The 15,379-nt window shown below is 40.7% G+C and overlaps 1 protein-coding gene across 1 annotated transcript in view; it reads right to left on the reverse strand.

Moving 5' to 3' along the window:
- Positions 1-2,228: 2,228 nt before the first annotated feature.
- The window catches only part of CMTM7 (CKLF like MARVEL transmembrane domain containing 7), a 28,351-nt gene continuing 15,200 nt past the window's right edge, over positions 2,229-15,379 (reverse strand). Inside the window, exons 2-5 of the mRNA XM_067561840.1 lie at positions 10,875-11,048; positions 7,791-7,889; positions 4,610-4,691; positions 2,229-4,271 (exon numbers count right to left, since the gene is read on the reverse strand). Coding sequence (XP_067417941.1) covers positions 4,258-4,271; positions 4,610-4,691; positions 7,791-7,889; positions 10,875-11,048 — 369 coding nt within the window. The 3' untranslated portion in view covers positions 2,229-4,257. The remainder of the gene's footprint in view (positions 4,272-4,609; positions 4,692-7,790; positions 7,890-10,874; positions 11,049-15,379) is intronic.

Raw genomic sequence — 15,379 nt, forward strand, 5'->3', positions numbered from 1 at the left:
AGCACTGATGCTGAAACTCTGATGGAAGGTACAGGGCTGCACATTCACTTGAAGGGGAGCACCCGCAGGGACACCCATCTCAAAGAATCTCAGTTACTGCACCGGAGAAGTAACTTTCTCTTCATTAGACCTCTTCTTTTCAGCCACCTAATGTGCAACATGTTTTGTTGTGTCCTGCCCCAATTGACCCAACAAATGGCTTTTAACTACACAACCTGTTCAGCGCTAGATGTTTTTTCACACTGACTCAAATTGCAAAACTGAATTGAGGCCTTCTGTCCCACCTCATGAGCCCCTTTGCTCATTCCTGTCCCCCTGCACACCTCCTTACACTTGGCTCTTGTTTGTCCCTAGTTTCCAGGACAAAGCTGGGGACAAAGGTGCTTCTCCACCCCCTAACCAAAATTATAGGAACCCACTTACAGCCACTAGCATTGCCCCCACAAGCTATCATTCCCCTCTGGCCTCTCCCTCTCCTGCTATTTGGGTTCTGGGATGTAGGTGGGCTTTCCCCTTCCCCAGCTTAAGGGAAGGAACTACTGGGCCCAGGATTCACCTAATTTTGTGGGACAACAAATGACAAAATAGGCACAGGTTTGAAGGTCAGAGGGCTAAATGGAGGCTCCTTCTCCTGCTGGCATGCTTGCTGTAGCATTAGGCTCCAGATCTGCTGCTCATCCTTGAAGTCGCAGGCAGGCAATAGATGGCAGCTGGCAGTTACCCTTGCTGCACGAGAAAGGAAGGTTCTGGCTGGAGCTCGATGCCCTATCTGCTGTAGGCGTCTGCTGTAGTCTTGTGTGCAGCACCCTGGCTCCAGTTATGGCATGCCCTGGGACACCGTTGAGCTTGGGGTGTACGTGGAGCCAACATAAGCATTGAGGTGGGACCCAGTGCAAAATGTGCTGAAGCTGAGATTGCTGCTTGGTGAGAGTTGCTGCACAGGTCACAAATGCATTCAGGGATCTGGCTGTAATTCCAAAGAGAGCGAATAGGAGACAGGCACCCAAAAAGGTGTGCTAACCAGAAGAACATCAACAGCACTGTGCATAAGACATGCAGCTTGGGACGGTGGGGGCGGGGGGTGATTTGCTGTGCTAATGCTATCACCTCAAACGATGGTATGTACATCTTAGAACAGGATGCTCCAACTTTACCCAGCTGAGAGTTGCATTAGTGCTTGAGGGAGTACAAGGCCTGAAGTGACTTATATAAAATGGACCAAGCTGCAGTTGCCCTCCAGTGTGGGCTGTAGAGACTACAGGTCCCAGCATTAAATACTTCATGTTAAGCTACTTGATTTTTTTCTTTTTTTGGTAGACCAAGACCTATACGTGCCCCTAGCTCCACCTCTATATTGAGGGTTGGCATGGGCTGCTCTGCAATGCCTTATAGGCCATATTTGGCTCATAAGTTTGGTCAAAGCTGCCTTCAAGCACCTCACCAGCATTGGCATTATAAAAATCAGGGGTTTAACAACATACGTGATGCCATCTTCTTCAGGCTTAGGTTATGGTTTATAACATTTTCCCTTAGAGTTAGCAGAATGTGAATGCAGAAGGAAAGAGGATGTGAAATATGAACAATAATGGGCTAGAGAGGCTAAAAGAAAATACTTCTTCAGCTCCATCCTGTTGCTCCTGGGGGCATGCAACAACTTGATGGCTGCTAAGATCTGTTAGCATCTGCCTCACGGTAGTACTTCGCCCACATTAGTTCCCCTTCTTGACAGTTAAACCGAGCCCCATCCCATGCTCACACTGGAATGCTGAGGTGAGCAACGTTTCAGCACCCCACTGAAAATCCTTTGCTCCGGGTGATTGTACCAGCCTGCACTATTTGGTAATCATCTCTGGAATGCTCAGAGCCACCTTCGCCACAGGTAACACTTCCCCACCACACAAAACACAACTACAGGAGAATGGTGACTCTTTGCTCGTCTGTGGGGCATTCCGATACAGTCATCCGCACGCTCCTCTTCTCGGCGCCCTTTCTGAAGAATATGTTCTGCAAAACCAGTTGGAAAACACTCAACTGCTTTGAAAGGTGCACAACGAAAAACAACCATTTTAAAGCAATTAAAATGAGAATTAAGCTATCACAAACTGCACCGTCATCCTCCAGCAAGGAAAAAGGCGCCACAAAAGCTCATTCTCAAGCCATTATCTTCTTTAAGACAAACGTATCATTTGTTTTTAAACACGTGTATTCAACATTATACAACAAATTCACAGCATTGTGCTCTGCATACAGATGCAAGCCGAAGGGGGAGTTTCCATTAATTCTCGGAAAACACACTTCAGGCCATCACAGAATGCTATCCAGAAACACTTTGGCCTTTAGGGTGCGCTGAACTCCCCTAATTGGGAGTTTTTCAAACCGGCAGTAGGGGCAGGGGGAGCGTGGCTGGTGGAGGACCCACTAATGGCAGTGCAGTGCAGCACCAGGTCAGAGGCACGATTGCAGTATGGAAGAAAACTGGCTAGGAAAGATGGATGGAGTGAGATCTGTGGGAACCAGCTTTGTTCTGATAGTTCTCAGCCTCCTGTTAGATCTTTCAGCTAACCGCTGCTTCCCCACTCGCTATGCTGCTTGCCTAGTACAGTCAGTGAGGATGGGGAAGCGGAGTATGTAGGACACCATCTAGTTGGCTTTGCTGTGTAAGGAGTCCCTTTCCATGTGATTGGGAGTGTGAGAGGGCCTGGGGAATGTCATAGTAACTGAGTGAGCATTCCTCTCATAAGAGGGGAAGAGAAGAAGTACATCACTGCTAGAACATCCATGCCCAGAAGGTGAGTAAGATACACGTCCTTAAACCTCTAGGGCTCTAGTCCAAATCAAGGTCAATCACCGAAAGTTTGGGGGGGCTTAGTGAGTGAGCGAGTATCATCACACCTAGTATCAACCCTGGTGTGGGCATTTTCGGCAGAGCAGGCAAAGATAGGCACGGAGAATGAATTCTTCTCAGACCTGCCCGGTCACAGCTGTGGTGTACTGGCAGGGCCCAGCAATGAAGCATGCACCCTTACCATCTGTGGGCTGAAGATAAATAGGGAGCTATGTTCTCCTGAGCACTAAATTCACTGCAGATAAGACGTCTTTTTTAAATTGTGTGAACAGAACAAATACCAGACACAGCTGTAAGGCACAAAAGCAAGCCAGAGCAGGATGCTGGCAAAAATTGGTAACATTGAAGGCACATTTACCCCTGCTTGTTGCATGAGCCATATTTACACTGGAATAATTTTCTAATACGAATGTCAAAATTAGGTCAGTCACAATTTCATTTACAAACGCAGGGAGAGGGAAGCTCTGCCTCTGCCCCACTTCCTTTTTTCTTGAAAAGGGCTCAGGGAGTTTCTGGCTCCATGGAGATGGTTTAGAGAAAGGGCAGAATGGGGGGAATGCTGGATTCTTTCATCTCCAGAATTGCAGGGAGGAATAGCGAGAAAGGTAAATGCAGCATTAGGTTGCATTCACTGGCCCTGTTTTCCTCTTCCTGTGCTGAAATCCCACTGTAGAAGGAATCCAGGAACAGCCACGTTAGACAGTGTCCCTGAAAGCACAGATCTGGGGCATCCATACAGACTGCAGGTTAAATAGGAAGAGCCAGATGTAGAACAGAATCAATTCTTTTGGCATCTAGAAAACCCAATTTACATTTGAGGTTACATTCACAGGGAGTTGTCTACGATGTAGTTCATGGAAACAGTATTTTCTGATGCTGGCCATACAAATGTAAAGATATCAATGACAGCAAAAGAGAAGGTAAAAGAAGATGTAGGGCAGGTTTCCCAGGCACAGACTGATGTGTAAGAGTTGCTTTGTTAAAAGGAAATATCCTTGAAGATTAATAATCAGAGGTAAATTTGCAGGATTTCCCTTCTGTAAATGCATGGAGGAAATCAGAATTAATTTCTCCCTCTTTAAAATTATACAGATACTAATTAAACAACTTGTCAAAGGAAGTTTGAATATTCTTATTTGCATGTAACTGGGAGCCACAGACCAGGTCATGAGACAGAAAGATCACTTCTCTAAAGCTCAGGAAAAAAAGTTTCTCTGGCAAATTGTTTTGACACCAATTTCTTTGGTTCCAACATTGGTTGTTTCTCTCCTTGCATAAAATGTTCAAGTAAATCTTCAAATACTGCTGTATATAATCCAACCAGCAAATAGCAACTCTATCCTCATGGCACATTGAGGGCCTTCTTCTCTGATATCCCTTTTAGAAAGGCACAAACATCTTGCAGTGGCCAGTCATACAGCTGCATCTTTAAAAAGGAAGTCAGAGTCAGTTTGGGTTGCCACAAACAAATTAATTTATTTGATTAAAAAATATGCAGGAAGCCACTAGGAACTCTTTTGGGGGGCAAGAGGAAAAGGAGTATTCACTGATTATTACACGTAGGTTATTTTGTTGTTATTGTTAGCTGTTCATAAGCTACTGTGTCAGCTGACCCTGCTAAATTACAGTGTTGTCAATATATTGAGCTACAAGATACAGAATGTTAATAAAGTCTTCCATACAAACGCTGCCATGGTAAATGCAAATATTCTCATTTCTGACGTGTTCTGCCTAGTATTAACGTTTGGTAGATTTGATACTTACCTGTTGACTGAGTAACACATGAGACCTTGTAGGATAACCATATGCTCAAAATGCAAAGGAAAGTAGCTAAGAAGCCAAACGTCTGTTAAAAGAAAAGGTATATGTAAAAAGAAAGCATGTTCAGTTATCTACATGGTAGAGAGACCCATGCATTCAAATACCATAATTATTTATTAATTGATGGGGAAATTCCTTCACTGTGCAGTGTGCCTGGTTCAGGAACACTTTAAATGGTACATAGATCTCATGCAGGACCTCTGTACAGGGGGGAATTTCACCCCATGCATCCAAAAGTGTGCTGGGTGCCACAAAAACCTAAGGTAAAATTTTCAAGAAGTACTTAAGTGGCTGAAGAGTCCCATTTTCAGTGATTTAGGACCAGATTTTCAAAGGTATTTAGGTGCCTGAAAATGCAGATACAAACCTAATGGGAATTTCAAAACAGCTTGAACAGATTAATGCCTAGCTCCCATTAAAATCCCATTCAGTGCTTTAGAAAATTTTACCCATGGTTCCTGCCCCAGTCAATTTACAATCTAAAGTGTCACTTGGGAGAGAAGAAGTGAAAGCAACAAACAGGTGAGAATAGAAGGAAGGGTAGGACAAGGGTTAAAAAATGAAGCCCTGTGTCACTGAAGGCTATTATGGCTACATCTTGATGCTTGCTGTCAAGTATATATATATTCAAACATATGCCCATTCATGCTGTGCACATGTGTATTTTTTATTTAATAATTTTTTTAAAAAGCACCCAGTTTTTGCGCTTAATTCTGCCAACAGTTATACCTGTAACCATCAAGCTTTGCACAGTATGATAAGTAACTTTTTGAATAAATGTAGGTTAACAAAAATTGGGATAACACTCTTTTTTAAAAAAAAAAAAGCACAATAGAATAAAAGTTCTACAGTGACACATGGACTAACTTTCCAGATCCTAACCAGGACTTTTGAACAAACAGTGAAGAGACTGCTCCCAAAGAAACAGTCCAGTGCAAACTGGGTCAGAACTAATATGGGCCAGATCCTCAGCTGGGGTGAATCCACATGGCACAGCACTGGTTTCAATACAGCTATGCTGATTTACACCTGCTGACAATCTAGATTTATGAGGTTAGGACCCAATTCAGAGGGGATAGAGCATTCTCAACTTTGACTAAGTCAAGAAAAATTGCAAATGCCTCAGAACCTGGAGCCCCTAGTGTATTTACACAACACTCACCACACACAGGATCTCACTATAAAGTCACAGCGCTTTGATTTAGGGGGCTCCCGGTTACCAGGGATACAAGAAAGGCAGCTCAAAAATAACCTTCAAGTGATTCATAGCAAGAGTCTACTTAGTTCACAGTTCGATTAAGTCTGATCTGTCATTAAATAAGTCTCTCCCAGCCAACTGTCACCCAAGAAAGTCTCTATCCGTTCATTTCTACAAATATATCATCAGGTTACACACACAGCTTCCAGAAGGCCACATGCTAAAAGAAACAGTTTAGCAATTTAGTAAGTGGCACTTTTTTCCTTTCACTAATTATGGATCCAATGGCCCCACATAGTGTAAGGGGACACTGTGATATCTTTTGGATAACATATAAAATATCCTGATCATTTATGATAACAAAATAGCATGGCATTTTAATTTTTTGCAAGAGTAGAGAAATTAGCCCCATCATCCTGGCTCCCCTTCTGCAGACGGGTTTTTTTATTTTTGGGTGTGGAAAGAAGGGGTGCAGAGGAAGGAGGGTTATCTTTTCCCAAAACCATCATGTTGGGTTATATGCTGTTAAGCACTTGCCATGTTCTGCCCCAGAGATGGCTGCATTTCAGTACTGGATGAAAATTTTACATGCACCTGCTCTCCCAAAGGGCTACACTGTAACCTTACAATCTGCCCCTAGGAAGAGGTAGTGGTTAGCTGCATCACTCCAGAAGCAGACCAGAGCATGAACTATTTCTCTGACAGTCACATTTCCTTCCCTGCTCCCCCTTGTTCTGGGAAGGGAGTAAATTACCCTTATTCATGGAGCAACTTACTCCCCTTCTTTGCTCAGACAGCGGCTCTGACCAGAGAGTTCAGGAATAAAACAGTGGCTCCCCCTGTCCCTTTCTTTTCTCCCCTCACCTACTTGCTGACAGCAGGGACAAGTGCATGAGCAGCCCCAGCTCTTCCCACTGTGGCTGGAGTTACACTCTGAACAGGGCAGAGCAATGTGCCAATTAGTCCTCTATGTGGCAGAGTAAGGACTGTGGCGATCTACACCAAAATTATCTGGGACAACTCATATTAATGAGAGGCTATCCAGGCCCCATCATCGTAGAATAGGAGTACCTCCCGAGTATTTAAAAATAGAAATAACAACAATCTCACTCTTTTTTCCTTTCCTGCCTGTAGCTTGATTTATTTTTAAGGTTTCTTAAATGTGTGTAAATTTAAATAATTTACTAAAGGGAAAGCTGAGTCAAAGAGAGGAGTTGTACTTTTAGGCCCCGATCCTCAAAAATATTTAGGAACCTAAATATCTCTGAGGATCTGGGCCAGGGTTGTGAAAGTGGGGAGGTCCCTGATCATACTTTATTCTTGCAGAAGTGGAGTTTCACAGTCTAAATCCTGTTCCTGTGAAAATTCAATTTCCCACATATATGAGCCTCCCACAATCAGTCCCTGTGGGAGTTCATGACTGAGGAGGCACAGGTGACTTCAGAGGTAGCTAGGGTCAATTCCATGGTGGGCTTTAGTTTTCAGGACACAGACCTTGAACTGGACTCTGTTAAGTGGGTAGCAAATGCAAAGAGCAGAGCAATGCTGTGCTCATGATAAGTTTTGTTGCTAAACTGACAAACTGTCGTATTTTATAGTGAAGTAAAGTTACTTAATCTTTCACCAAAACCAATTGGTTCATTATGTTTTGTAGCAGCTAGAGCCTTGTGTTTTACCTCTTTGACATATCTAATCTCCACCAATGCAGGGAACTGGAATCCCACAGCAACCACTTTTCTTTTTTGTAGTTATGGTATGTTAATTGAAACAAGCCAAAAGACAGTACACCCATCAAGACTAAACAAGACAGGATTGTAAAGAAAATAAAGCTTCAAGCAATACATTCCTAATGCACAGTAAACAGTGTATGAGAGTAACAAAGCCTCAGGACTAGTAAACGTTGTGATCTAACAAGACGGCCCTTACCGCTCCAGCTACGAGTCCTGTTGAACTGTAGCTCTTTGACGCTGCTATAATGGAGGCAATGAGAAGCAGGAGTGTAGCGATTAAATAATGGAGAAGTTCCTGAAAATACAAACATAGCACAGTTTAGAAGGGAAACTTATCAGGAAAGCATTTCAATGAACCAACCATCAGGTAGACAAAATACAGACTGCCTGTAGTGGCATATTTCAGAGCAGCTCAGCTGGGGAAAGGAAACACAACTAGTAGATTTCAGGATATGATGGTGGTGGTGAGGGGGGTAAACACCAGAAGAACATGCTTCACCCCCCCATGAATCTTAACAGAGCTAACATTTGCTGGATCTACTAGCAACTTACAGCGAATACAACTAGACATAGGACAGGACAAACAAAAAACAGACACCTTCCCCCCCTCTCCCCAAACAAATAAGTTTCCTCATATCTAATGTCAAGTTTCCAAAGGATCTCTGCAGCAGGATGCACAACATTGTGTATAGCAGAAGAACAGCTAAATACTAGAGCTGGCTGAAATATTTTTGTTTCCCGAATCTCAGTTTTGTCAGAATTGAAGCATTTTGCAGGAAAATTTCAATGACATTTTAGATGGGAAAAAAAGTTAAAACAAATCGTTTCAGCTTTCTCACTCTGATAATGTCAAAACATTTAATAAGATAAAATGATTTGTTTTAACACTACTGTTTCAATTAATTTTGTTTAGGCTTTTATATTATTTTAAAATATTAAATGTATTATACTATATACACAATATATTTTATCATATAAATGCATATGTTTTATATTATAATGTTTTGATATTATTAGACATTATCCAAACAAAATGTGATAGTTCTGGACTTATATTTTTCAGAATTTTTTTGCTGGAAATTTCAGCTTTTCATTCCAATTCAGAACGAAAACAAAATTTCAAAAATGTCAGAATTTCCCATAGAATGGAAATTCCAGTTTCTCCTTTACACTTTTCCCAAGCCATGAACATATGTGGAATCTCATTCATTTCACAAACACAGAAAAACGTTCCTCCCAGCGATGTTCTTTTTATCAGTACTGCAAACTGTCATCTGCTAGTTGTGCCTTCCTTCTTCAATTGTACCTTAGCTTATTTGAATTCTTGATCACTATTTATGAGTTCTGTCAGTCAGAAGTGGATTCTTTCTGGTGGGTGGAATGTGTGCAACTGTATTTTGGAGGGAAGTTCTTCTTCTTTAGGAACCTCTCGCTTCCTGGCTGAATGAACTAAATCACGTTCAGGAAACGGCAGCCAACAAAATCTAATATGCTTCCCCCAACAAATATTTTTTCAAATGCTAAACAAAAGGTTAAGATATGAAAATTCATGCACTCTTCTAATAAAATTATATATGTGTGCAACAGAACATGATGCCTTGAGAGGACACTAGTTATAATGAGAGATAAGCCCATATGACAATATTTGGATCAGGATTTCAAGCACTCCTGTCTGAAGGGTTTCAATCTTGGAGTTTGGTCTGGCTCGTTTTAAAAATCTACTATTCTGGTGACCCATTCATTTATTAGGCTACATTTCAGAAAACACAGGGCAATTCCTGATAAAAAAGCAACAAATAATAATGAATCTGCATCAATAACCAACAGTACATTATTTTGGGGGAGGAAGAACGTAACATAACACATTAGAAGTATGGAGGACTTTGATGGAAAGAGGATGGTTAGCGGAACATAAAGTGAAGAGGAAAACAGAAGAAAATAGCTAGTGAAAGGGAATGATGGCATAGGAAATAATCCCAGGGAGTAGCTGCATTTCTGATGGGAAGTTTCCTTTTCCCACAGCCACAGGCATGGTGAGTAGAGCTGGTCAGACATTGTCACAACTCACAATCTGATGGAATTTTTCATAGAAATTTCAAGTTGAATGAGCTTTCCCTGAAAATTATACCCCAATTATCAGACAACTCTGTGGAGGAGACGCTGCTGCCACCTTTCAGCATAAGGTGAAAGAACAGACATGTTTGTGACTGGCACGCAATTCATGTGGCAGAATGGTCAGATCAGGGTTCAGCTCTGATACTAATTTGTGTGTGACCTGGGGCAAGTCACTTAACCAGTCTGGGCCTCAGCTTTTCTTTTTCTGTAATAGAGATAATGAGGCTCACCCACCTTTGCAGAGGTCTGTGGATGAAGACAGGTATAGAAGTGTATTATTATGATGATGATTACGGTGCACTTGTCCCCTCACCCTGGCTTCTGCAAGCGTCATCAGTCCCTCCAGTGCTTGAGAGCAATAGCAGAAAAAGCAATGCAGATCAGCAGTTGGAAGCACACGTAACAGGACAGTAACTATGAAAGTAGCTGAAACAACAAGTCTTACCAAGGAAAAAGGAAGAACTGGAGATCAGCTCCAAAACAACAGATAGTTTAGAAAACATTTTAAAATTGGAAACAAATGCACAATAAAAAAACCCAACCAAACAAAAATCTCACACACACACACACACACACACACACACACACACACACACACACACACACACACACACACACACACACACACACACACACACACACACACACACACACACACACACACACACACACACTTTTTTCCCCTAGCAGGTGTTAAAACAGGCCCTCTGTAACTCGCCAAGAAGTAAAGCTTCCTTATCCCATAAGCCAGACTCTACAGCATCCATATACAGAACAATAATTATGCACGTGTTTAACTTAAACTCATCCTTAACTTTAAAATGTTTCTTGAACCAGAGCCCATCTGCTCAGTGCTCACTTAAGAGGAGCACTGGACATGAAAAAACCCCAAATTTCTTTCCTCCGCACCAGAGTAACTCTATTGCCTTCAAATAAGTTAGTTCCAGTTTGACTGGGGTAAGGGAGAGCAGAATCGGGCTCAATAAATGTGTGACAGTGCCAGTATGCTCCAGTTCAATAGGCAGCATGAAAGATGAATCTTTTGTCCATTCATTTCATGAAGGACAAGAAGAGAGTTCCTGGGAAACAGAGAAAAAAAGCAGTGGCAACACAACCAGATCAGTGTGTGAGAGGTGCAGGGAACAATCCCACCAACATCACTTACCGCATGTGGCCAACTAATGCAGGTAAGCACTCTGTACACTCTGAAAAGGTAGATAAAATAAAAGATGAGAATCATAATGAAGTCACACATGGTGACAATTTCAAAGTAGCTGTATGCGCTGTAATCTGTCCACACTGAATTCTTTACACAGAGGAATCCAATCAGCAGTGATATCTGAAAAACAGAATAATACATTTTATTAAGCAACCTCCCGGTGCTCACGGTGCTGTACAGAGTATGAAGAAAAAGTCAAACACGTACATCATTAAAAACAAAGAACACCCCTTTTAAAAATCAAGCAGGTAAAAAACAATTTAGATGGGCTCCATCAGACAGACAGAAGGAGGAAGTAATGATCACAGAACCAACAGCGAGGATAATAAAAACACCTTTGAAATAAATATCTTGAGATAATTTTTTTTTTAAATGTCAAGAGATAAATGTCAGAAGCGAGCAAAGTCCACCCCACAACACTCCACCACTAGTCAGAACGCTGCCACTGGCCAGCCGGGAAGGCAACAGTGGGGTCCCTAAGTGATGGGGAGGTCTCAGAGCGCAGTGACTAACCTGAAAGATCTCAAATACAGATAGGCTGTAACAATCAAGGGTTGTTTGAAAGGGTTATTTATAGCCTGTTTTATAAAAGGGGTCTTAGTGACTGAGACACCTAAATCCCATCCATCTGATGAAATGGGTTTCTGCCCATGAAATCTTATGCCCAAATAAACTTTGTTAGTCTTTAAGGTGCCACAGAACTCTTGTTGTTTTGCTGAAAACAGACTAACACAGCTACCCCTCTGGAACTAAATCCCATTAGTTTTCACTGGGGTTTAGGTACTTAAGTGGCTTTGAAAATGTTACTCAGGGGCCTAAACTGTTAAAGGCTGCAAAAAACAAGGCCCTGAGCCTGAAAGTGCTCATATGCATACTCTTATTTATGTGATTGCATTCCAAAGGACTTTTCACATACACAATCTGGTGGATCTGCCTCCAATAGGGCCAATGTAAAATCAATCTACCTCTTTAGCACTAGCCAAAGTGAAGAATGCAGGATGAGCATAATATGGAAAAGTATATATACAAAAAGAAGAGGAATTTTATAATTTGTCCCATCACCTGTGAATTACATGTAATTGTCACATTACAATATAAACACCAAGGAGCTTGTACTCACTGTGGTTTAATGTCATGTTCAGACTTACAAAGGACTTGACCATAGCTGCCCCCTTTTTTTTTTTTTCTTATTAAAGTCATTTGCCTATTTACTCCTATAGCTACTTCTAGCCAAAGTAGATACAAATTTGAGTTAAAAATAAATTTTAAACAGTTAATTTTTTAAATTTAAATTAAATACAGGATTATTTTTAAAAATACACCTATTTATAATTAAATTTGAAATTCACAACGCATGTTAAGGCCTAAACTTATCATCATCTATTACATTATTTAAATTAAGTAAAAATAATAACATTAATCAGTACATGTTTGCTTCCAAGTTTTAAAGAAAATCATACCACTGAGCTGGTGGACGCCACTGGCTAGCACCTGGAACCAGAGTTTGCTGAAGTGTTAAACCAGCTTTTGACAGCAGTAGCCTCTTCTGCAGATGCAGAGAGAATATTTTCTTATTTCAGTTTATTCAACTAGTTCAGTTCAATGATTAGTTCATTCAAAGTTAAGAAGCCAATTGGGAGTGAAAAAAGCAGGAGAGCCTGTTTTCCTCTTTCACTCTATGAATAAAATCTAGATGTGAGAGGATAAGACCCACTAGTTCTAAAATCTTGAAGAACATAGTGACCAGAAACAATCCGTTCAATTAATTAAAACTATGGCTAACATTGCCTTTGTTTAATAAATTAGTTAGTTTTCAATGCAAAAGACATTTTGATAACCTTTTTGATCAACATTTTTCTTCTAATGTATCCAGCACATTTAAGGCAGATTTATTTAATAATAAAAAAAATTAAAATGCTTTTTTGTGCATTTCAATTGAATTTGAATTTCCATCCAAACAGAGCTGCATACAAATTGCAAGTGAAAAATTAATCATCTAGTAAATATGAAATGCATCATTCACCATTTTCTAACATAGTAAAATGTAAAAATTAAGAAGCTAAATAAATGTAAGTTAAGTTCTATAATTGCTTATATAACTGTGTACAGATATAGTGTATTCTCCTGGTTAGCAAAAAGATGCACCAAACTTAGTGTAAATCAACATGTTTTAATAGTTACCAAACAAAGAATCACCCTTTAGGAAAATAAAGTACAAATGCAAAACTCAATTAAAATCAATTATATTTTATTTTATTTTATATTTTATATCAAGACTTTCTACTGACTGATTTAAATCACAATTCAGATCAGTGATTTAAATTGCTTTGATTTAAATCAATCCACCCTACTCTTAGCTGAAAACCACCTAGGGTAGACTTACAGACTTTAAGGTCAGAAGGCACTATTAAGATCATCTAGTCTGATATGATGTTTTCCAAAGATCAGAAGTGAGTGTATAAGATTAATATGCAAGGATACACTACTATTTAAAAAAGTAGCATAATAATAGAGTATTAAAACATCTAATACAGGTTCACTCACCTAAGTAATTTTTTGTTCTGTAAATAAAATTCTTTGAAAAACTGCCATTTAAAAAAAGTCAGTGTTTTTAATAGCCACCTCAAGGTGTGTGTTGTTTTTTCATTCTGTTTTCTAAGAATATTTGTTCACCTGACAAATCACAATCTTGATAGATAAAAGTAGCCTTAAATATCCCAAAAGCTCAAAACAGGCTGAATTTATTAAATATTTATACTTAATGGGCAAAATTTTACCCTCACTTGTACCCCCAGAATCCCACTGAGTTGCACAGGAGAGCAGAATTTAGACCAGTCTTTCAAAACAAAATTTTAACCATAACATACCTCCTCCGTATGTTCTTATTATAAACTTCGTTAATGTTCATTTTTTAAAGCATTTTCACTTTTTCTTAAGTCAGGCAAGTGCAGTAAAATAATGATTCCTCTAAACAGTCACAAGTTTTCTATTTAACACTAAACATGACTCCTTTTGCCGTTACACTGTAATTCTTCAATTTCTATTGAACCGGATCCTTTATCAGAATAATTTAAACAAGCTCAAAAGAAAACTGTAGTTCATATTTTCATCCTCAGAGGACATCTGTATTTTGGAGCGGAGAGGGGGCTAAGACCTCAACTTCTCAACAACTGCAACCAAAATCTACACAAATTAGAATGTGGAAAAAAACTCTCCCCTTAACCATCTCTACCGACTGAGGACACACTCATATACAAAGCTAGTATGTATGTGTGCTGCTGCCCTTTATTGAACAGAACGTCAGTCCATCCCATTATCTAACTTATACTGGTGAACTAGACGTGGGGTAGCCCGTTTCTTTTTGTGGCAGCCAAAGGAGCTGATGATATTCTCACTGGGATGTCTTGAATGGACCCACGACATGACAGCTGCCCTACATCTCTACAGGCAGATGCCTGGCAAAGAGAGTCAGACATTGAGGAACTAACAGCCCCATACATTGTGCATATAGATTTCCTGTTGAAGGAGCACATAAAAACAAGGTTACTTACCAGTAACTGATGTTCTTCAAGACGTGTTGCTCATGTCCATTCCACTATAGGTGTGTGCACGCCTCCGTGCACAGTTCCCGGAACTTTTTTCCCCTTAGCAGATCCCGTAGGGCCAGCTCCGGCGCCCCCTGCACACCTATAGTGGAATGGACATGAGCAAGCACTCGAAGAACTACTTGCCTCCCTGCAAAATGAAAGCCCCTGAGCAGCTAACTGCAGAAAAAGACCCAGAACACAGACGCAAGGGATGGGGTGTGTGGGGGTTGCTGAGAGACACCCCCACCCGAAAAATGAAGTCAGCTATGTTCCTGCCCTTTTGTTCAGGACTGTGGCATGTCAATAGAGCACTATGGAAAATTTATATTACTTCTGCCTGTGCTGTACCTGTCCTGTGGATAAAAAAAGACTTCGGCCTAGGGCTAACAACTAGAGCAGTTCTGGATTTTTTTGACAAAATGCTTCAGTTAAAAAAAAATGCCAGTTTGTCAAAACCAAAACTTCATGGCAAAATACCAGTTACAACAACTCGTTGGTCAGGAAGGTTTCTCAGATCCAGGATAGGATTTCTGGCCAAAACCAAAATAGAGAGAATGAGAGACGCTCTCTAGCCCAGTGGTTAGGGCAGTCACCTGGGATGTGGGCAGTGGTGTGGTCCCAAACTCTCAGAATAGCTTGCGAAATGGAACTATTGTTTTCTAGCCGCGCCTATTAGCTAGGTACCGCCTTTCATCAGCACTGTGTTCACTTGATTTAAGAAGCCTGCAGAGTCCCATGCACAGCAAAGCTGTACAAGTTGCCAGACTTCCTGCAATATAAAACTGCAATGAAAAAAAGAGTCTCTGCGGTGGAGGTTCAGAGACTCTGGGCCAAATTCAATGCTGGCCTAAGTGGGCAGAGCTT

The sequence above is a fragment of the Emydura macquarii genome, unplaced genomic scaffold (assembly GCF_026122565.2).
Source record: "Emydura macquarii macquarii isolate MOO-44397 ecotype Brisbane River unplaced genomic scaffold, CSIRO-AGI_Emac_v2 contig_2422, whole genome shotgun sequence".
Classification (NCBI taxonomy): Eukaryota; Metazoa; Chordata; order Testudines; family Chelidae; genus Emydura; species Emydura macquarii.